This window comes from Eurypyga helias, unplaced genomic scaffold, assembly GCF_000690775.1.
Source record: "Eurypyga helias isolate BGI_N326 unplaced genomic scaffold, ASM69077v1 scaffold7236, whole genome shotgun sequence".
Taxonomy (NCBI): domain Eukaryota; kingdom Metazoa; phylum Chordata; class Aves; order Eurypygiformes; family Eurypygidae; genus Eurypyga; species Eurypyga helias.
The window spans coordinates 12,629-35,566 of record NW_010255911.1 but is presented as its reverse complement, the minus strand read 5'-3'; the positions used below and the strand labels follow the sequence as shown (position 1 = coordinate 35,566).

The following is a 22,938-nucleotide window of genomic DNA, read 5'->3' as shown; positions in this document are numbered from 1 at the left end:
CTTCCTGTGGGGCTGCGGGTGGCCGGCGGGTGTCGCTGCCGCGCTGTGCGATGGCTGGGGAAGCCGCAGCCAGGGCTGGGTTTGGGAGGGGTTGGATGGAGAACGGTCCTGCGTCTTCGGGCCGCTGAACGCAGCATCCAGAGCCCCGTTCCGCCAGGGTCAGAAGGCGGAATTGGGCATCCACGTGGTTCCTCTACTGAAATCGTCCTTCTAATAGGTTGCTGCCTTGGGACCTGTAAGGCTGTAGGAAAGCATACGTCTCCTCCTCCTCCCCTACCCCTGAAATACACCGCGTGGTTTGAGACCTCCAGCTTAGTACGTGTACAGAGACCCCGCGCGAGTCCGGCTTATCGCGGTCCAACGGAGCAGCTGCCTGGGACAGTCTGCGGGAGCCGGTCCTGCATCCATTACGCCTCCCCTGTTTGGCGGTCAGTCAGTATGGAAAGGGTAATGTTTAAAATAAAAGCGTTCCGAGGGAACGCGGAAGGTCAGACAAGATGTTGGTGTGGCCGTTCCTTTGCAAACCCAGCTGGTTGGTCTGTGCTTACACTGCAGCTGCTTCCCCACATCTTGAGTGCTGGCTGTTACTATTTTGTTATGTTACTTGCTGTTAATTGGACTGATTTTCCTTCTGATTTGGTAATTTTTAATGCCACAGCTTGTTTTTCTGCATTTCTTTTCCCAGGCACGTTAGCCGGCGTGATAGATTTAGCTGTGGATTGGATGACAGACCTGAAGGAGGGTGTCTGCCTGTCTGCCTTCTGGTACAGCCACGAGCAGTGCTGCTGGACGTCTAATGAAACCACGTTCGATGACAGGGACAAATGTCCGCAGTGGCAGAAATGGTCTGAACTTCTCGTAAGCCAGTCTGAGGTACGGGAGACCTGATTAGGCTGGGGTCGCAGCAGGCCAGGGATGCCCTTTTTTCATACTTGCTGATGTTCCTTCCCTCCAGAGAGCTTCTCTGAAAGAGAACATAATGAACTGAGCACGCTGCAAAAAAAAAAAAAAGACGTTTCCACAAGCAATATCTGCTTAACTTGGAAGAGGTCTTATTGTTTCAGTGTCATGTGTGATGGAAGTTGGAAAACTGTGAGATTGCTCCCTGTTTTTATCAGTGTTAAACCAAAAGTGTTTCATAACACTCGTAACACAAACACCAGGGGACCTGAGCTGCTATCCAATGCTTTTTCTTTTAAACGCATTTTTGTAGGACAAAAAAAGACGATCCCTGACAAATGCATTGAAGAGGAAGTTTTTGGGATTGCAGATGGGTTTTATGTATTGAAATGCTGTGAGTAGTAGTGGGAGCTGCATAAGAACTGCTTGTTATGCCCTTGCAATCAGTTTCTCTACCAGACAGCAAAATATTTAGCTAGTGCCGGAAGCTGGGGGAATAATGGGCTCCCTGGGAGAGGGCTGAAATGAAAAATTTGCAGGGGGAGAGGACAGAAAGGAAAAAAGCGGATCTAGACTGACATGTAACTTATAATTTAGGAATTTTTTTCTATACCTTTTTTTTTCCACAAAGTTGTTGTTTTAAATACAAAGGTGTTTCAAAGCAAAGCAGCTGCAAGTTTCATTTTGAAGATAATCAAAAGAAGCCTTTCTATATTCCTTTTAGCAGATGCTACTTTTACAAAAAGTACAAAAAAGGGACAGTGATCAAAGCTGGTCAGTGTATCGAGTAATACTGATTCCTTCACAACTCAGGTTTTTGGACAGAATTATTATCTTGAATCCCCCTCCTCCCAATTTCTGCAGGTGACTTGAATACAACAGAAATTGAATCTGAAGTGGAGGTGGGATAAATGTGTCTTTGAAGAGAACTGGCTTAACTCTAAAAAAAATGTCTGGTAATGTAGTTTGGCCAATAATGGGAAAAGAAAATATGTACATCTATGGGTTAAATCATCTTCACCCAGGCAATTAAAAACTGGGTGACTTGGAGAGATTGCTTTGGATCTTCCCGCAGTGTGGAGGTAGTTGGGGCCTGCAGAAAGTGTTTGAGGGCACCTTCGCTGCCATACAGGTTTGTCATTCCTGTTCCCTTCAGCCCCGCTTTAGGTTTGCAGTCCAAGTAGTACTAGATGAGAGCCTCTTTCAGTATGTTTAGCTCGATTTTCTAATTAACCATAGGGAAAGTAGCGGGGCTCACTGTTCCTGGATATCCCCACCATTTAATCCCAGGCAATAATCCCTGTGCACAGTTGCCAGCTCGCAGAGCCAAGCTTCCCTTTGGCAGAGGTTTGCTAGGTTCACAGTGGTCTTCACCCAGAGGCGGTTTGGGTGGCTGTGTCTTCGCAATAATGAAGAAATATTACCCTGGTGTAAAGTTGCAGGACTGGAGGACAATGTTGTAATTTAAGACAACACAGAAATGTGGGAAGGGAAAAAAGAGGAGACTGAGGATTTGGATTTGGAAATCCTGTGCATGTGTTTGACATGCTGTTACTCTGAAGGGCTGGAATATATAAACCAAGCATATCCTTGAGGAAATTTATTGTTTTCGCCCGCTACTGGAAATCAGCAGTCATGTCCGTTGTATGCTGTGGCCTGCAAGAAAGGTATCAGCTAGGGGGGCACTGTGAAACTTTACTCACTTTGTATTCAAACTGGGCTTCTCCCTCCCTAGTTGCAGTGGAAAAAAAAAAAAAGGTTCATCTTGGCTTAGTTTTAGGCTCTTTCTCAAAACAAGTGAGCCTCTAAGATCTGTGGGTTTCTGGCTGCCACGGCCCGATGGATGCCGTAAATATTAATAATATAGCTGTCTATTACTGTTACACTGAAATCCCAGGCAAAGCCCAACAAAAACGTGAATAGGGAAAGTTAAAATTCTGTTTTGCAGCAAAAGGCTTACAGTATGGGTAAGTTTTGCATGACTCCTGTAGCTGTAGAGAACTCTAGGAGGGATCAAAATACATAGAATTTGACTGTGTTTCAGGATTTTTGCCTTTTTTTTTTTTAAATGTTGCTTCACTTGACCCCGACATTTGCCTAACAGCCCTATAAAACAGCAGTGCACAGAAGGAATAATTTGGAGCACATTTTAGACCAAAAGTATTTGGAATAGTTTCCCTAAAGGTACTGTGGTCAGACATGTCTTCTTTGTTTTATGCACAACTGTGACTCTTTCTCATCATGGCCAACTAAACTTGACATTTTGAGGACTGAGATTTAGAACAGTCCTTCCTTGTTGTTTTGCCAATTTATGGCTGTGATAAGCCCTGTACATTGTCACTGAGAATTGTGACATTTCCTATGGCATCTCTTGAAAAATGTTCTCATTCTAGTCTTCCTATAAAATGAACCCAAAGCAGAGTCTTGATATAAATCATTAAGGAAAACATAATAGCATGTCCGACACATACCAGGCTGTTTTATTCCCTAATCACTGTTTTGTAGGCCAATTACATTCTTCATCCCTCTGGTCCTGAACTGCCTTCAAAGAGCAGGTGAAGAGTTTTTTTGATGTGAGATAATTTCAAAACCTCAAACCCACGGGAGGAGTGGGAGTGTTAAAGCACATCAGGTGCCACCCACTTCAGCTACGTCTCTTGCCAGCATCTGGTGACCTGGAGCTTCCCTATTCTGCAGATCCAGCTTGGTCCCAACCTCAACTTCATCAGAGCTGAGGACCCCAAATCTGGTGCCTTATACCTATCCAGGGTAAGAGGAAAGGACCCCATGTCTTCCATGGATCATGACACGGGATCCAGCAATGGACTGGATTTTCATTCCAATGCTTCTGGATCTCCTGTTATGAAGCTGAGACCTGCAAGAGATGGAAGCCCCGCTGTTCCTGGAACCCACTTCCCAATTTTGCAGCCTTGAATCCATCAGTCCTGAGGGCCTTAAAGGAGACACATTGCTTTAATGTCCAGAGGAGGCAGTCTGCAATCCGCGAGATTCCCGAAGTAGGAGTAGAGCTCTGAGCCTCTGGAAAAAAATATCATTGTATGGCATCCTGCGGGAATGTGGTTTATTTCAGTACTCTGAGTTTGTGAGGATGGTTTTCAATTGTGTTCCATTTCTATCTAAACTGATCTGACACCGGATCTGAAATACTGCTTGGTCTTCCCAACTAAAATACAGAATTTTGCTCATTCCCCTACTTGCTTCATTACTGTTGTTGGCAGGGTGAGAACTTCGAGCCACTAGTGGAAAAGGTCTTGGCAGGATCATGTCTGCTGATGAGCTTCGCTGGTCTCTGATTCCAGCATACATGCTCAAAACTTTTACTGATTCAGGGCCTTATGGCACATCATGAATGAGAAACGAGCCATTTGCTATACCGAGTTACTACTTCACTTCCCAAAGGTCGTTTTATTATTAATCATTAGAAACTGCTGCAATTGGACATGCAGAATGCCAGATATCTGGAAAATGTCACAATGAGAGTTGTCCCAAGGGATGATAATGCTGAACTGGCCATATAGACTCTTGTGGGGTCCTGCCACGGTGCTGTAGGTGTACGTGTGATTGCAGTAACGAGCTGACATAGTTTTCATATGACTTCTGAGATGTGAAAGAAAAAGTAGTAAAAAGAAACAAAGTTAATTTGACTCCAGTGAATTTAGAAGCAAAACTACAGCTTTTGCTCAACATTGTAGGGCCAAATTGTTGTAATGGTGTTGGTCTTCTTTGGAGTTACTCCAGGTTCACACTGACAGGGGCATTTTGCCCTGGGGTAACATATCCAGAGTTTTCTCTAGAGAAAGACTATTGTCATAGCTGTTTGTAATGGAAAGCATTAGGAGAAGACATTTGTCAGACTGTCTTCAGCTGTAGCAACAAAGATCCATGGTTACTACAGACAGATGTCAATCACTGTAAGCATGGGATCCAAGACTGCTTAGTCTCAGGGCATTCATAGAATCACAGAATGGTTTGGGTTGGAAGGGACCTTAAAGATCAGCAAGTTCCAACCCCCCAGAAATGGGCAGGGACACCTTCCACTAGACCAGGTTGCTCAAAGCCTCATCCAGCCTGGCCTTGAACACTTCCAGGGATGGGGCATTCACAGCTTTTCTGGGAAACCTGTTCCATTGCCTCACCACCCTCTCCAGGAAGAATTTTTTCCTGATATCCAATCTAAATCGCCCCACTTTCAATTTAAACCCATTACCCTGATTCTGTCACTACAGGCCCTTGTAAAAAGCCCCCCTCGGCTTCCTTGTAGGCCCCTTCAGGTACTGGAAGGTGCTATAAGGTCTCCCCGGAGCCTTCCCTTCTCCAGGCTGAACAAGCACAACTCTCTCAGCCTTTCATCACAGGAGAGGTGCTCCCAGCCCTCTGATCATCTTCGTGGGCTTTGTCTGGACTCGTTCTAACAGGTTGATATCCTTGTTATGTTGGGGGCCCCAGACCTGAGGGCATTGGAGGATGCATCGTATTGGTCTTCTGCTGATACCAGCAAAGCCAGCTGCTAACTTCAGCAAGAACAAGAGGACGTTAGCAAATTGCCCTTCTAAATATATCCATAAAGGTAAGGGGAATGGTTCCCTTACTGTCTTTTCAGTTGGATAGAGACCTGGAAAATGAGGCTAGCAAATATCCGTGCTGTTAAAGGTTGATTCCTTGCAAGCTTGCAAACAGAGGGACTTCTCAGCTCTAGGTTTTTTATGACTGGGAACAGGGCTTGCCCAGCTCTGTTAACTGAAGGCACGATGCAACTGATTAATGCCTGTTTTCCTATTTGATTTATCATAATGTTGATATCCAGGCTGCTGTCCTGCAGAGCAGAGACAGGGGCCCCGATGTTCTTGAGCAGCTGGGATTGCATCCGGTAAGAAGAGTTCACGTAGAGGTGAAGGATTCATACCAATTCATGCACTGAAGTTCATCTTGTTTTTATTCCATAGTGTCGTGTTGCCAGAGGAGATTGTTTGAAGGCGTAAGATCCTTGTACCATTTCAATGCTTCTGACTAGATGATCTTTTGTCTGTCTAGGTGGGGTTTTAGAAATTAATCTACAAAATGATGCTTGTGAAGAAGGAGGGGTGTTTTAAGGCAGGTTTTAACAACAGTTTTGACTTGACCACTGGAGACCGGTAGAAAGTTTGAAGGTCACTTACAGACTGTGCTTTCACTATGGCACTGCACAGTCAACCATGGCTAATGATCATTACCACTTCCATTCCGTCAGTAAACTAAAGCTATTCAGCTCAAAGATAGGTTTTATTATTGACTGGAATGCTTTTAAAATGTAAGGTCAAAAATTATTGAGATGTGTCTGAGTGGGATCTGCCAAGCTATTGTGTTTTCAAGTGATTTTCAACCCCATCATAGACAGTGTCATACAGAAGGAAAGAATTTATTTATGGTTTTGCCCTTCCCATTTGTGAACTGGACTGGTTACTGACGTACACAGGGATGTCATTTGAAAAGACCAGCATCTGCATGGAAGGATGACCTTTGAATACCAGCACTCAGAAGAAGATGGGTCAGGGTCTCATCCCCAGTCACCCGCCGTGGGATGAAACAGCAGACTCCTTCATTAAGTGCTTTTTTTATCACCAATTATGTTTGACGTTTTGGAACTTTCTGTGGTCGACTTAAATTTGTAGTGCTTGAAAAGATGCTCTGTTTAAGGTGTTTGGGTCCCTTGCAATCAGACTGCATGGACTGGTTTAGGTATGTATTTGTATGCTGCTTCTTGCCACGAGTAATGAAACTGTTGAAGTATATAAAGCCATTTGTCCTTCCTGAGGGAAAGCGTCGGCAGCTAGGATGTAAATGAAAAGACCAGGCTCCATGCCATCATGATCCCTAGTAGAAGTGTGAGATTTACCCACCTGCATTTGTCTAACGATGTTTGTTACTGTTATTTTTCTAGGGTGCAAGTGCTTACATTCTAAACTATTTTCTATACATTATGTGGGCTCTGTGTTTTGCTTTCCTGGCAGTCTCCCTGGTCAGAGTGTTTGCTCCCTATGCCTGTGGCTCTGGAATCCCAGAGGTGAGTTTCTCTTTGTGGATGAATATGCAAAAAACCAAACAAACCAAAGAAAAGATCATTTGCTGCTTTTTCCCGTTCCAGAACTGTACTCTGAGATAGCATAGGAACAAGATTGTCTTTCCACCTCACCTGCCTTCATTCCTTTGTCTAACATGCCTTTATGGTGCCCATCTCAATTTTTCATAGTAGAAGATGCTCAGATGCCACTATGACAGGTTAATGTACATACTTCTTCATTGCCAGGGCTTGAATTAAAAGTCAATGGCTCCCAGTCATCACCTCATGGACTCCAACTTTTTGTGGCTGAGGCACGTACTCACTAGAAGATTATAGAGAATTTTCCTGGGATGAAATTACTTGGGCCAGTTACAAAACCAGTAATCCTCTAGGCTAGGATTTAACTAAAACCAAAATAAAATGAGGAGGGAGGGCTACGAAGCTATGGCTTCCTAAGCTACGAAGGTGTGAGATGTCCATCATTTGGGATACCTGAAAAGTCTTTGACTGTCCTCTTCTGCAAGATGGTCCTTGCACACCATGTCCTGCTGGCATGACACCATTATGGCAGTCAAAATCTATACTTTGTTTCAATATTTTGCATATTTAGCCTCAGTTCCTATTTAAGCTGTTAAAAGGAAGAAACCTGTAATTCAAGTAGCATAGCTAGAATATGAAAAAATTTGAAATTAGGGCAGTCTTTTGTTGAAAGTACCATAGAACCACTGGGATAATTACTTAGGAATCTGGCAGACAATCAACAGCCCAAATTGTAGAAATCCTGGCATACTTTCTTCTTTGTCTCTAGGAGAATCACCCTAATGTTTCATCGCCAATTAGAAAAACAACACCAAAACAACAACAAAAAAACCCGACCAAAAACCACACCAAAAAAAAAACCAAAACAAAACACAAATAATATTAAATATTTAAATAATTTACATGTTATGTTTCAAAGTAGTCACGTGTGTGTTTGGTACATGTTTGATAGATTTGTAAGTGTTTTTAAAACGTTTTCATAGTTAACTGTAAATACAGTTTCTGAGTGGCAAATCTCTCATGTGAGGAGATGCTCAGCTCCAGCCCATTTCCAGGGCTAGAGTCCAAACCCAAATCCCACCCTGCAGCCTGTGCGGCGTGCACACGCACTGTATTCTATTCTAGCCACTCACATGCAAAGTTGAGTGGAATTGTGTGAAAATAAGATCTCTTGGACTTTCTCATTTCATAGTACTTGCATGCTTTTATGGCATGGCCATTCCAAATATTTAGAACATTTTTTTTTCTTGTTTTAACTGGGAAAAGTCTGTGGTTGTTTATTTGCTTTTTCTCCTGCTTTGTTAAAGTTGAGTCGAGTTTAACTCTGATCCTGTAAGCCAAGGAGATATGTCAGAGTTTCATGTTTCTATTGATCTCTGTGAGACTCCTTACCGACGCAAGGGACCACCCGTAACAACAGTAAAAGCGTGGTCTGCTTAACCCCTGCTCAGATATCGCTGTGGGAGAGTTTCCCTACCTACAGTTTCCTTCTCTCCATCACTGTCTCTTTTCAAGCAGTCTGCACATTTTTCTTTTTTAAACCCACTGGAGTTTTAACTCCATTTAACTCTGTAAGCTCAGAGCAGAAAAGGTTTCTTCAGCTCTTCAACATGTTCTTCCTGCTTTCCAGATAAAAACCATCTTGAGTGGGTTCATTATTAGGGGCTACCTGGGAAAGTGGACACTTTTAATCAAAACAGTCACCTTGGTTCTGGTGGTATCTTCAGGCCTCAGCCTTGGGAAAGAGGGGCCGTTAGTCCACGTGGCCTGTTGCTGTGGAAACTTCTTCAGCAGCCTCTTCTCAAAGTACAGCAAGAACGAAGGAAAGAGGAGAGAGGTGAGGTTGGCTCACACCATCCCTGATTTCCCTGCCCAGATGCTCAGTGTTTCAAAGAACTCATGCCTTGTACATAAATATTTGCTTTGTAGGTGCTCTCGGCTGCAGCCGCTGCAGGAGTTTCTGTTGCCTTTGGGGCTCCGATTGGAGGTGTGCTTTTTAGTCTGGAAGAGGTAAGACCTGGCGTTCACTTGCTTCAATAAATATGTTTTCATTTGATACCTTTTTCTAAGATTCCTCTTTATTTTTCAAATATTTATATGCTTATTTTTCTTCTAATGCAAAAATAATCTTTGATTCTAGTAATAAGAAATAACCAGGTATTTTAGCCTAATTTGAGAAGGAGAAGAGCACTGACTTTCTGGAAACAAATGAAACGGTTCAGTCTGGAAATGTGTCCCTGCACTGAGGTTTCTCCAGCTTCCATCTTGCTCTCACATGAGCGGAGCTGTCAAGCATCCATCGTATCATCTCTAGCCAGCAACTTTGGATTTAAATTTATTGATTTTTAACTGGTTGCTGCTCTCAATCCAAAATCTGAAAATGCCTTTTCTGGTAACTTTGTGAAGACGTTCTGGCTGTGGTAAGGAGTAGCGCTCCCTGTAAAGTCAGACGTAGAGTCATGCACGGAGATGGCAGTTAAAGCAAACACCCTCTGTCGCACTCAGTGAAGTGTTTACGGTCTCTGCTTGTTTTAGGTCAGCTACTACTTTCCTCTGAAAACCCTCTGGAGGTCGTTTTTTGCTGCTCTCGTGGCTGCCTTCACACTGAGGTCCATCAATCCTTTTGGAAACAGCCGTCTGGTCCTGTTCTATGTGGAGTACCACACGCCCTGGTACATGGCCGAGCTCTTCCCCTTCATCCTGCTTGGCGTCTTTGGAGGCCTCTGGGGGACCCTCTTTATCCGATGCAACATCGCCTGGTGCAGGAGGCGAAAAACCACCAGACTTGGAAAATACCCAGTCCTCGAGGTCATAGTGATAACAGCCATCACAGCCATCATCGCCTACCCCAACCCCTACACCCGGAGGAGCACCAGCGAGCTGATCTCCGAGCTCTTCAATGACTGCGGTGCCCTGGAGTCCTCGCAGCTCTGCGACTATATCAATGACCCAAACATGACCCGGCCAGTGGATGACATTCCCGACAGACCTGCCGGCCCTGGAGTCTACACCGCCATGTGGCAGCTGGCCTTGGCTTTGGTGTTTAAAATCGTCATCACGATATTCACTTTTGGCATGAAGGTAAATCGGGGACAGGAGCAGAGGCTCTCGGAAGGCGCAGGCGGGTTGCCATCAGGAGCTGCGGTCTGTCTAGCCGGGCTTGCGTGCCTCTCACCTGCACCCAGCCGCGCAGGTGTAGCTGACATGCCTGCTGGTTCACCCGCCTGCCAGCACCCTGCTCTGCAGGCCCCTGGCACAGCAGAGGGATGAACCCCGCTTTTCCTTCTTCTAGTCGTCTGCAGTTTTAAAAAGTGAGAAAGAAAGCTGGGCAGGAATTTAAAGTGTTGCCAATAAGCAAGTTCAAGATGATTCCCACTGCAGCTGTTTTTCAGCTCTCTTGGGGGTATTGACTATGTATATTCTTGTTTGTCTTGTTGGATTAATGTCTTAATGTGCCTCAAGGTAGCTATGCTGAGGGATGTAATAGCTTTGAATTTACTGATTTAAACACTTAAAACCTTACAAAAATATAAAGTAACTGAGAAGTTCTAATTTTGAATCTCTTTAAGCACTGAAGCTTGGAAAACAATAGCGGGAATGAGTGGGAGGACTGACAGATGTATCATTTGATTATTCTGGATTTGTAACTTTTTCCTTCCACTCCTCCTCCTCCCCATAAATGGGTGATGAAAGGTCCAAGAACAGTTTACCAAAGCTTTCAATATATACAAAGCTGTTTGTGGTGAGCTTTATGTATCTGATTGCTAGAGCCCATATAAAATACCCATCTGTCTGTCTACAGATCCCATTATCTGAGCATTTAGTTCTGGGTCTGATTGCAGCAAATGGTGGGAAGTTTTCCCCGAGTTATACACTATATGTTATGCCATGCTTAAAGCTAAAGCATCTCCTCTTTCTCCTAAAAAACATCTTTCTCTTAAAAACTGAGCTGGAACTGAGGATCCATCTTTTAGAAGGCCTGTTATGATAAAAAATAACAGGAATTGTTGGAATTTTACTTTTCAGCCGTGTTTTCTACATTTGGGACGTGCCTGATGACAAGAACTACTGAATGGTGGATGGTCACTTAGGATTAAGTCCTGCTGATTTTCTGATCAGGGAGAAGTGAGAGTTTGAGATCACAGGTGTAATATTTCTGGAGGAGGATTTGGAATGAGTTGCCCTTCACCCCAGAAAGTGATTTGTGCTGGCAGCCAGTTGGTGTTATGCTTGTTCCTTTGTTTAAAAACTTCTGAGTTTGGTTCTTTGTTTTATATGTGGTTCTTTATTTAGTCTATATATTTAAAATTTGTCAGAAACAATTGACAGTTCTAACTACTGTGGAAAAGGACAGACAAAATAGCTTTACCCATCAAACCTAGAAGGCCCAGTCCAACTGTATAAGCAAAATTAACACTATATGGTGGGGGAGATAGTGCCTTCTGTTATCTGCTCTAATGCCCCTGGGCCATGCCAAGGTGGTTAGTTTAGTTTTCTGGGAAGCTCAAGGTATATTTTCAGAATTAGAAAATATAACAAATTCTCCCCTCTAAACCCACCAAAAACTCCATGCAAACCCTTGCAACAGATTTGAATTGTCTTCTCCACCAGGAAATTTGTCTCCAACTTGACAGGTGCACTTGACATCTAAGAGGAAATGCACTTAGCCAAGGCAAAGTGAATTTTAATAATCTTCTCCACGCCTATCCACTGCCACCCCCACCGCCCCCTCATTTCAATACTGGGGTTTTTTTAATGATTTGTGACTTGTCTGTGTACCAGACAACAAGGTAATGATTCATAGAGCTTTCTGGAAAATATATAGCACACTGAGATGAAGAAATAGCTGCTTCTGAGCAGCCAGCCTCCTTTCTCTAAATTTTTATTCTGCGTTTGACATTTAATTTGAAATCTGGTCTGGTTTAGCCTGAAAGAGTAGTAATAAAACTGTAAAATACTCTGTGTGATAGAAGTTGAAATCAAGATGTTATTTTCAGTTGAGCTGATTCTCAAGCCCGTAACAGAACCATCAGCAGCTCCTGACTTCTGGCTGAGAAAGCCATAAAAGCAAAACCAGGAGCATCATGATTTTAAAAGCAGACTGTTATTCAGAAACGCTGTGTATCTATCAATTTCAGTATGATGCGGCAGGTGGGATTCAAAATTACTTTAAAAAGTGCATTAAAATTTTATAAAGCTATTAATACACATGTCGCCACACAAACTCAGTCACTGCAGAAACCTATCTCAGACCTTGGGGAACATTACTGTAGGCTGCCAAAAGGCCTTCTGAGCAAGCATTTCATAAGGAAACTGGGTTCTCTTACTGCTAGTAATAAATTGTTTGAGCAGTAAGTTTATTACTCATCTTTTTTTGTCATTGTGCTCATGTGTCTATATTTTATTCAAGATCCCTTCAGGTCTTTTCATTCCCAGCATGGCTGTTGGAGCCATGGCTGGACGGATGGTTGGGATCGGAGTAGAGCAGCTGGCGTATCACCATCATGACTGGATCATCTTCAGGAACTGGTGCAGACCTGGGGCAGACTGTGTCACGCCGGGACTTTATGCTATGGTGGGAGCAGCAGCTTGCTTGGGTACGGTACCTGCTGGTCATTGCTTTGTGCGTGGATTACACTGATGTTTGGGGATCTGCCAAACTGTTTACGAGGGCTTTGTGTGTGTGTTAGATGCTATGCTGGCATTTCTGGATGTAATAGTTGGCATGGGCTAAAGCACGGGTGGGTTCCTCAAATGCTCCCTCCAGCAATCTGCCAGGTAGTCAACAAAAGAGAGGCTGGCAGTCACCAATGCCTACTCCTTGTAATCTGCCAAAGAAGCACATAGAGGAAAGAAAAAAAGCAAAGGTAGGCTACAGCTTTCCAAGGAGGAGTGTTTTTTGCTTGGGTTTTTTTTTCCCCTTTCAATGTAATGAAATCCACAGTAGCTAGACTAACGCTACTTCCTTGTTTAGATTCTGCTCTGTATCAGTGTGAGAAACAAATTTCCCACTTCTGGCCAAATTTTAAGGTACACAAAAGTAAAAATCCTTGGCCTTATTTTGGTTGTGTGTCCCACTGTGGTCAACTGGGCTGTCTTTTTGTTTTTGTTTTGACCATAGGCCAATATCTGATTACATTCAATCAATAGGATGTATTGGATATCACAGGGAGGATCTGCTAACTATTAAAGCAAGACCATACCAATAGTATCTCACATACCAAGTTTCTAGTCATAGATGCAACAGGAGTGTTACAAGCATACCACCTGGACATGTTTTTGCTTTATCAAATACTTCTTCTTCTGGAACTGAATATTCTAACTCATCTTGTTGTCGTTGGTACCGTCATTAGATGGTAAAATAACAGTGAGGAGCTATGACATGATTAATGCGATTGGGTAGATTTGAAATCAAAGATGTACTCAGAGAACAGCTGGAAAACAGTTTCAGAGTCTTGTCAGAAAAGGAGGATCGTTTGTGCAATCAGTTGTAGAGGAAGGAAGGGTGGGATTTGCTTGTCTAAATTTAATGTTTGTAATGTAGACATCAACAGCTGAGCCAGCTGTGTTGATACCCTTCACAGTCAAAACAGAAAAAGGAGGTGCTGGAAAGATCAGTCTCATCTGGCAATAGGCAGCCAAAACGAGGCAAATGAACAGATGAATCTGGCTTCAAAAGTGCCTGTTTTTCTCCAGAGATTATAAGGGCAATCTGGATATCCCCTTTGGGTGTGAAGACCTACAGAAGTGTAGGCACAGTAAAATAGCTAGGATGAATCTTACTGTCAAAAAGAGTAAAGCACTTCCTCTTGTCCATAAATGACTTTAATGTTCATAAAAGAAATGACACACGGAGAGTTCGCTTTGATATTCCAGTTGATCTGCTTAGTCAGCAATCACTTCTTCTTTTCAAAGGTCCAAATAGAGGTGCAGTGATTTTAGTAAGACATACAGCAGAATGGTCACTGCTCGTTCTTAAGCCCAAGACCTGTCTCTTTTAGAGTAAGAGATGTAGAGTAAGTATTAAATGATCCTCACTCTGGTATCTGCTCTCAGTTTTTCAGTCAGAAGTTTAAGGCATTCCTCAGATGAAAGTTATATCCGGATCATTGTGTTAAATAATCAACAATCTAATTTTCCTGTATGCTGCTAGATTAAACCCATCTTTTAATGACCTGTTTTTGATTTCTCTCATCTAAAATGGACTAAAAATAGCAGATTTATTACATTTACCTTTTGAACAGAGGCAAAGAAATGTTACCTAATAATTCAGTGATGCATACCCACTTGTCTGCAGTTATGTGATTACTTTTATCGTTTAATGTAAACTGAAGGAGTAAGGAGCTTGCTTATGAAATTAGCACAGAAAGACTAGAGCAAAAAACACAGTTACAACCCTGCCTACAGCTGCCTTCCTAGATGGCCTCAAACCAAGTTGTATACAGTTCAAATTGTATGTTACGCTCATACCAAAATCTAGGGTTTCAGCCGTAACATAGCTCTTGCAGTGGCATGAAACTATCCTTACACAGGATTTTGTAACTGTGGTGTACCCAAAGGCAGTGCTTACCTTTCTCTTGGATGTGCATGCGATAGGTAAGCCAGTGTGATGGCCGGCTCTCAGTGCCCCCAGCTGATTCTTGGAGGCATTTTAGAGGGCTAATGGCAGGATTCAGTTTTAGTTTCTCTCAAAGCTGATTGGTTTTGCATGCTTTCTGGTTTGATAGCTCCGTCTTTTATCATTCGTTACTTGCTTTTCAGTGTTAGCATCTTTGGCTTGAGCAAGTTCACTCAATCTTTTTGATGAAAAATCCTTTACAGAAATAATCCCAAAACTACTTCACAAAGTATAAGGGCAAAGTACTCAGCTTGAATAATCTCATGCCTTTTTGAGTGTAAGGCACAAAAATATAAATGAGTTGCTTAGTATGTGTCCCTCAAGAGCACGGAGGGAAACTTGACTGCATTCCTTGTCGACAGGTGGCGTTACCCGAATGACGGTCTCTCTGGTGGTGATTATGTTTGAGCTCACTGGAGGCCTGGAGTACATCGTACCGCTTATGGCTGCAGCTGTCACAAGCAAGTGGGTGGCAGACGCCTTTGGGAAAGAAGGGATCTACGAAGCTCACATTCATCTGAACGGTTACCCGTTTCTGGATGTGAAGGATGAATTCACCCACCGAACCCTGGCCACAGACGTCATGAGACCAAGGCGCGGTGAAGCTCCTCTCTCTGTTCTGACGCAGGACAGCATGACGGTGGAGGATGTTGAGACACTAATCAAGGAGACTGACTACAATGGCTTTCCAGTAGTGGTTTCGAAAGACTCGGAAAGACTTATTGGATTTGCGCAGAGACGAGAGCTGATTCTTGCAATAAGTGAGTAGAGTATCTGTACATTTTTTATTTTGATAGGGTAGAACTTTACCAGTTATTCACCTCAGAGAATGGATAAATAAGAACTGAACCTAACTTTTTTCCCCTAGTCTGGTCCTTCACTAGCTGCTAGGATCCCTAGATAGAAGCTTCTCTATTGCAACATACCCCCTGGTAGACTTCTGCGGTCTTGACTTTTGTGGGCTTAATGTGGCTGTCACTCACAACAGTACCTTACAATTCTGCTAGAGACAACAGAGAAAAACCTGATTCATATGGCCAAAATTTTTGTCACAACCAGATCACAGCCTCCATGGGCTGCTGTCAGCAGCTGGGGCAGTTGTGAACCTTTCTCTCCCTGTGATGAAGTACAAGTCCCTGTGCTTCTTTTTGCTGCGCTATCTCAATTTTCATTCACATGCAGGCCTTTTGCACTAGGGGTGGAAAGCTTTTCAGTGGAGGATGTTGTTTGGGGAAGAGTTTTGCCAAGCATCCAGTGGATAGCTGGCTGGCTACCTCGGAGTCCGATCCCAGGTCATTACAGCTTTTGACCCATCAGGTCCTTTCCTGGTTGGCCTGATGGGTAGGTGGGGATTGAAAAGACAGGTATATTGGATGAAAGCAGGTGTTCCCACCTTCCTGCCGCCCAGAGCATCCAGAGCTGCAGAGGTCTGTGAGCCTGGCAAATCAACCCCATGCTCCACTCCCAATTCTGACAGTCCTGTGGTGCTGAGGGACAGCTGAGTAGGCAGGCAGTTGCCTTAACTTTGCAGGGGAGTGGAATGCCTAGTATATCCAAATCCCCTTGACATGGAATTATTCCTCTCTGCATGGGTTCATTTCATCCCTCCGCTTCAGACAGCTTTAAAAAGCTGTTGTCTCAGATGGAAACTCCAATATTCTTCAGAAAAGAAAATCCCTAAGTGGAAAATCAGGGCTATTTTAGAGGGCCACTTTCCTGCTCACTTCTCACAAAGCTAAAATAAAATTTGAAATAACAAAGTTCTTTAAAGGACATGTTTTTTTAGTGCATATTTATTTTTGTCTCCTGGATGTAAAAAGACTCCATCTAAGTGATTAGACCTAAAATTTATGTTCATTTATTTAAGTACACTCATCTGTTACTTGATTCCCCTCTTCTCATCCCGTAGCAGAAAGTCATCAATGCTGTATCAATACTGCATGCAGAAGAAGAAAAGAAATAACAGAGCCCAGTTTTCTCCCTTTAAAATGTAGTGCAGAATTCACTTCAGTAAAAAATAATTTTCTCATTTTTTTCCCTTCTGTGGTGTAAGTTGTCATTTCAGTTAGAGAAAATAGTTTATGAACTGAATTCATTTTGCATTTAGTTGTATCACTAATTTCTCAAAACAGAGGATAGCAGAACAAGCCTTACTGCCAGTTCTACAGCTCCTCTAATTGTCTATTTGTAATTTAACTTCCAAGGAGTGTGGGAATCTAACTTTTTCATTAACAGCCCACTCTCACTGGTTACTCCTTCCTCTCTCCTCCAAAACCAAGCAAACAAAAGTCTCCATGAAGTTATAATCCTCTGTACACCAATCTCAGTATAAGAGGATTTTAAAGACACCAAGATGAAGTCCAAGGCTGCTAGCTGCAGTACCCCTTTCAAAAAACTGATTTTCTCAGAGGGCTAATCTTCCTTTGGTAGTAACAAAAGATGCCTTGTATGGCCAAGCTAGGAAAGTAAATAAGTGGCTGAAGTTTCACCAAATGTATAAATGACAAGAGGTTATGCCATTTATAAAATAGTTTGTATTTCATCCTGCTTGTGATGATTTTCAAATGCCTTCTGCGTTCCCCTTTGAGAAGAAAAAAATCTTAATTAGGGGTATTTAGCCTACCTTCCTACTTAACTTTATAGCCTTTTGCGTCTCCTTTGCAGGGAGGTATGTCCGTGGGAAAATTGCATGGAGGGAAGATGCAGAGCCCTCACTTTAAAAGCAGAAAGATCAGACGCTCTCCCAAGCGAGTCAGAGAAGTCTGAGGAACTCAGTCCTTTGATTCCAGTCACAAATGGCAACGTGGCTGAACGGGCTTGCTAGGGGATGTGTGAAAATGCCCAGCTATGCACTAATAATAAAGAAATTAGGTAAAAATAAACTTGTCAAACATTTTAGATCAAAATTATTTCCTGTTTGAAAACTGTTTCTTTGACATCCACATTTTCCAGAGGAAAAGGTATTGCTTCCTGACCAGCTATATTTAAGAGCATCTTTTGTAGGATGTGAGGCAGAACTGAGATTTAAAATCAAACACTTTCCTGCATAGATGAGTTTTTTCTAAAATCCCCCACTGTCAGCGACCTTTGGTGACACTTTTTCTCTTGGGTTGAGTATGACAACTCCTGACGTCATTCTGTGCTGACTCTGTGATAAACAATTAATCATTCCAGTATGGTTTGTGTCCTTGTGACTTAAAATCTGGATTTATTTCCACTTTTCCAAAAGATACAGTATATGGTTCCAGTACAACTCAGGCCAAAACTCTGGTTTTGTACCATGCTAGCAACTTTTTGATAGCAAATCTTTTTTTACTGAAGGCGAAAGTTGCTTTGTGCTTATTGCAGAAGTCACTCCTCATCATTACAGAGTACTAATAATGGTTACAAACCTTCAGCTCAGCTTGCTTCCTAATAATTGTGTTCATGGAGCCATACACAGTCTCCTTAAACTATAAAATTACTTGTCAAGAGGTAAACATCACATGTGGTGATGCACCTTTTATTCTCCTGTTCAGGTCCTTATCTCCTGCTCAGCCTGACAGCATCCAGAGATACTGAGTAATGTCAGGGAACAGTATAGGCCCCATCAGAGCAGCACTGTAACCAAGGAATGAGGTCTTCTGAAAAGCAGGGTCAGGCCTGCATCCTTATCTCTTCTTTCACTGCAGAATGCCTCCTCAGCTTGAACTGGCTTTGGTGCCTCTCTATGACAACACCTTGCACCATGTAGAGACATGCTTTCAACCAAGAAGCTTCAGTTTCTTTCTCTGGCCCAATAAATGGTGCATCAGCAGTGTGGTGGCCCAGGGATTATTCTGGAGAAGTACTCTGATTCCCTCACACCACTGATTTCCTTGATGAAAGCAATAGCTGTTGAGTCCTGCACCAAATACCTGTTCACACACAGCTCTCTGTTTCATGATTTGCCCCTACATAATTTCTTCCTTACAAAGTGGAGCACTAAGCACGCTCTAGAAATGCATCTAGTCCCTGTAAAGTGAATGGAATGCCACTTCCAATTGCTCAGAAGCACCTTCAGGAGGACGGCATCCTTGTTGAGTCAGGTCAGGTGGGCAGAGTCACCCTCTGGGAATAGGTGCCTACATTTTAGATGGCACCCACTTTACAGTCTTACAGAAGGGAGTATTTGACCCCATAAAGCTGCTCTTAAATTTAGACGGCTTCAGAGGCAACGTACAAAAAGCAGAGTCATGGAGACAAGCCAGGAAGGCTGTGTAATGTACTTTTCCCAGTGCAGAGTTGAGAGAGCAACCTAACTTATACAGGCTGTGAACGGTGGACTCCTGAACATGAGAGGCTGCTTCACACTGGAGAGCACTGATTCACTTTCTGTGCTAAGAGCCTCCTCTGTAGATTAATCTATAACACCAGGCATCATCCATTTGCTTTCCTCTTTCTGTTAAGCTAGATCTGGTTTTCTTACCCAGTGACTGCAAAAACAACCAATCTGTACTCCTGTTGTACCTTTACCCTGACTCCTCCATCCGGTGAGACTGCCTACAAAGTCCACCATTTTTCTGATGCCACTGAATTTGGTCAATAGTACGACATCATTCACAGTCCTCCGGAGAGACATTTGACTTTGAAGGGTGAAGTCATAGCTTTGCCTAATCACTGTGGTCCAGGGTCATTGCTGCCTTGGGAACAGCAGCGTGGTGACTGAAATGCTTGGGCCTGTTGCTTTGGGTGCAGCTTTGGGAAGGAAATACCTAACTGTCAAGGGTTTTTATCAAAGAGTGGGAGTTGCCTTCAGGTTGATTAATGTTACCTCTTAGCACAGATCATATATCAAAGGGCAATGCAGGCATGTTCACACTTGAAATTAGATGTATGAATCAAAACAAGATATGAGACAAAGTTAGCAGCATTCCTATAAATTGCAACGGCACTTGTAATATGGGGGTGAGGAGGTTGAAAATCACATACTGTGCTGATATTTGGTTTAAGCCATCACTGCTCCAGTTCCAGAAATATTACAAGACAATGATAGTTAAAGGAAAAAAATGCAGCTGGAACATGTTGGAAACCATTACTCTCTTCACATTACAAGTCACAGGAGCAGCTTTCTGCGCTGTGATTGATGGCAATGGGCTCTGAGTATATATATGTATGCTTTGAGTATGTTTGATTTGCTGTACCTCTCAAGAACAGAAGCAACCCATATTAATCAAAGATAATAATTCTAACCATTTCCAAAGGAAAAAAAGAGAAAGAGTTAAACCCTCAGAGCCACACACAGGATATGCTTATTCTGGGGACAGAGAAGTTGTCTATCATTTGGAAATCCATCTCATGTATTGTTCACGCCCTGTAGTGTTGAGTAGAAATGAGGTAAACACTACAAAGAAAATAAACTACTTCAATGCTAAGAATTCTTCTTGGATCATACTTTAAAGTGAAAGGCTTATACTGATCATGTAAACTCCAGATGTAGCGTGAAGTTCACTTCATAGTGTGATCAAAGTATGAATGACAGCTTTTGAACTTTTGAATATGGACAAATATTTCATTTTGGGAAGAATGTATCACATTCATTTACTGCTATATATTGTTCCTCCCTTTACTATTTTCTTTTAAGTAGTTTGCTGGGGTTTTTTTCCTGACCTTTTAAAATCAAGATATGCAAAGTCTATTCAAGGATTTAAGTGCAAAACCAAAAAATTCATCCTGCATGACAGAGAGGTGCGCCGGTCTAGAACAACACCCAGGCTGCCCCCAGATCCTTGGGATGTGAATTTGTCTTTCTTTAGCATTGTGTTCATAAATCCATTCACCGTGCCCAGATTTCCCCAAGTCCACTGAGGTGTCTGGGAACAAGCATCCTGCTCCAAGCCAGCTGGGACCATACACAGCTGTTGACTCCACTTCTTCAGGCATATAATACAAGTTTCTGTTGTGATTCTCACAATGGAGAAAATGACATCTAATCATCTGAATCTGACAGAAATGGGATTAGTGATGTTTGTGAATGCAATGAGCTGTATATTTATTCAGAAAAGCACTATCCCAACCAAGCAAAAGTATGTTTATGAAAATATCACTTATCTTTGCATCAAGGGAACAATGTCTCAAGGAAATTCAAGTTTGCTCAGTAACTCCAACTTCTGGGACCTCAGTACGTTGAAGACAAAAAATAACCACTACCTTTGCTTTCCAAAGAAGGATTCTTTTTGTTTGTTTGTTACCAAACCTAACTCACTGTCTACCTTGATCTTTCTGTTGTACAGAGAACGCAAGACAGCGTCAGGATGGGGTGGTGAGCAACTCCATCGTGTACTTCACCGAAGACCCCCCAGAACTGCCACCCAACAGTCCCCATCCACTGAAGTTGCGGCGTATTCTCAACCTGAGCCCTTTCACTGTCACTGACCACACGCCAATGGAAACCGTGGTGGATATTTTCCGGAAACTCGGACTCCGGCAGTGTCTTGTCACTCGCAGTGGGTGAGTATTTGCTCAGTCAAGCATGCTTAGAGAATCTCACAAGATTCAGCATTAACACCACCACCATTTTTTTCCTGTTTAAAACCAAGTATAGACAGTAACTAATTAATCAGCACCTCTGAGAGTCAAGTGAATATTTTGATTTTGTCTGTTTAGTGAATAGAAGTACAAGGAAAGTGTGCTCAGTGTCTCTCCAGGGCAGCAAAAGAAATCGGACTTAGACCCAAAGTGACCCTTCATGAGTGTCATGTTTTATTCTCTTCTCCCAGATTCTTAGTGTGTTGTCATTTAGATAAGGTGAAGATAAATACAAAATAAACAATTCTGATTCCCACTATCGTTCAGTTTTCAACAGAGGCAGATCTGGCATGTAGTATTGTTTGCAAAGGATGTGCCTGTTTCTGGACAGCCAATGAGATTAGATGCTTGTGAAGACTGTGATAAAAATGTCAGTGGAAGAAAATTAATCTGTTCAGCTTTCTTTAATGGAAAATGGAAAGGCGTATAAACCAAAAGTCCACAAAAAACAGCTGAAGAAGTGTGGACAAACATGAACTCAGAAGAGTAAAAAGCTGCACTGTGTGCACTAGAAATAATATCCCATAATTCCAGTGGATTTTGAGGTATTTCGGGATCATTGTGGATCCTTACCAGGATTTGTCATAAGAAAAAATTCTGCAACAGGATAGCAAAACCAGAGCCATCATTTTCAAATGCAGAAGATTAAGAGAGTTTTCTGCAAAAAGCCTTTTTGTTATTCAAAAATATTGTGTCTCAGCCGTTATTACTGATGCAGTGTCCTCAGCATTAAGAAAACAAGGACCATTCCTCGGACACAGATTTCGATCCTGATTTTAGGTGCCTGGATTTGGAAATTTTGATCTTGAGTTCTAGCACTTACATGAGATGAAAGGTAGAAAAACAGTTACAATAACATAGTTTCAAAATCCAGTACCTCGTGGCCTTCAAGGACTGGAAATAAAACCCCTTGAATACTGAGGATTAGGAAATTTTTGACTCTTGGGCGCCAGACATCCCATAGGCCACATCTTTCCTGGGAGATATAATTAATTTAGGATCATATAAATGAGAAATTATCACTCAAGTTGAAGAGATTACGTTGTTGGACAGTGAGAGTTTCAGAAATGTCATGCTTTATCTTAGTTCGTGTATTACTAAACCCCATGCTCAGGGCACTGGTGCCTTGGTTTTGTGCTGTTGGTCCACTGCAGCCTGAGCCCGAAGAATGTCATTACTTTGTGTGCAAAGTGCCAGTTGTTGTAGTTCCTCACTGAGTCATGTTCCCAACAAAATGATAACAACACAAAGTATTTAAATCAATGATCATGGCCGGAGTAGTAAAAATACAGAAGGTGAGAATGCTGTTTATGCAAGATAACCATTGAGGCATGGATGGGATGGGCGGTGTTATTAAGGAAGCACTCACAAAATGTCCCTGCTGCTGAACGGGGAAAAAACTGCATGATATATGAGACGATTGTTGACCTTTCCTTTCCTTTTCTCTTCTAGGAGGCTGCTAGGTATCATAACTAAAAAGGACGTATTAAGACATATGGCTCAAATGGCAAACCAGGACCCTGAATCTATCATGTTTAACTAGACTGGTAAAGGAAGAAGAAAGTAACCCCAAAGGAACGCTGTCTAGATTAACACAGAGGCTATGTTCGGTGTTTCATTATGTTTAAAGAGAAAAAATAATGTGAATGAGGAATGGCCCAATATGCTTCTGACAGAGGGAATGGATGCAGGATGGCACTTACTTAATGAGGAAGGCAGTTTAGAAGCTCTGAGCAGCTGCAGATGTCAAGCTGTGTTTCCTTAATGAGATTCCCAA

The 22,938-nt window shown here is 42.6% G+C and overlaps 1 protein-coding gene across 2 annotated transcripts in view; it reads left to right on the top strand.

Annotated features, from left to right (window-relative positions):
* CLCN4 (chloride channel, voltage-sensitive 4) overlaps positions 1 to 22,704 on the top strand; it is a 27,442-nt gene extending 4,738 nt beyond the window's left edge. The window contains exons 3-11 of one of the 2 annotated variants that reach the window (XM_010153465.1): positions 686 to 873; positions 6,839 to 6,961; positions 8,628 to 8,834; positions 8,927 to 9,007; positions 9,533 to 10,078; positions 12,408 to 12,594; positions 14,978 to 15,376; positions 20,867 to 21,083; positions 22,614 to 22,704. In XM_010153465.1, coding sequence (XP_010151767.1) covers positions 686 to 873; positions 6,839 to 6,961; positions 8,628 to 8,834; positions 8,927 to 9,007; positions 9,533 to 10,078; positions 12,408 to 12,594; positions 14,978 to 15,376; positions 20,867 to 21,083; positions 22,614 to 22,704 — 2,039 coding nt within the window. The remainder of the gene's footprint in view (positions 1 to 685; positions 874 to 6,838; positions 6,962 to 8,627; positions 8,835 to 8,926; positions 9,008 to 9,532; positions 10,079 to 12,407; positions 12,595 to 14,977; positions 15,377 to 20,866; positions 21,084 to 22,613) is intronic. The other variant, XM_010153466.1, reaches the window with a different exon arrangement.
* Positions 22,705 to 22,938: the final 234 nt, after the last annotated feature.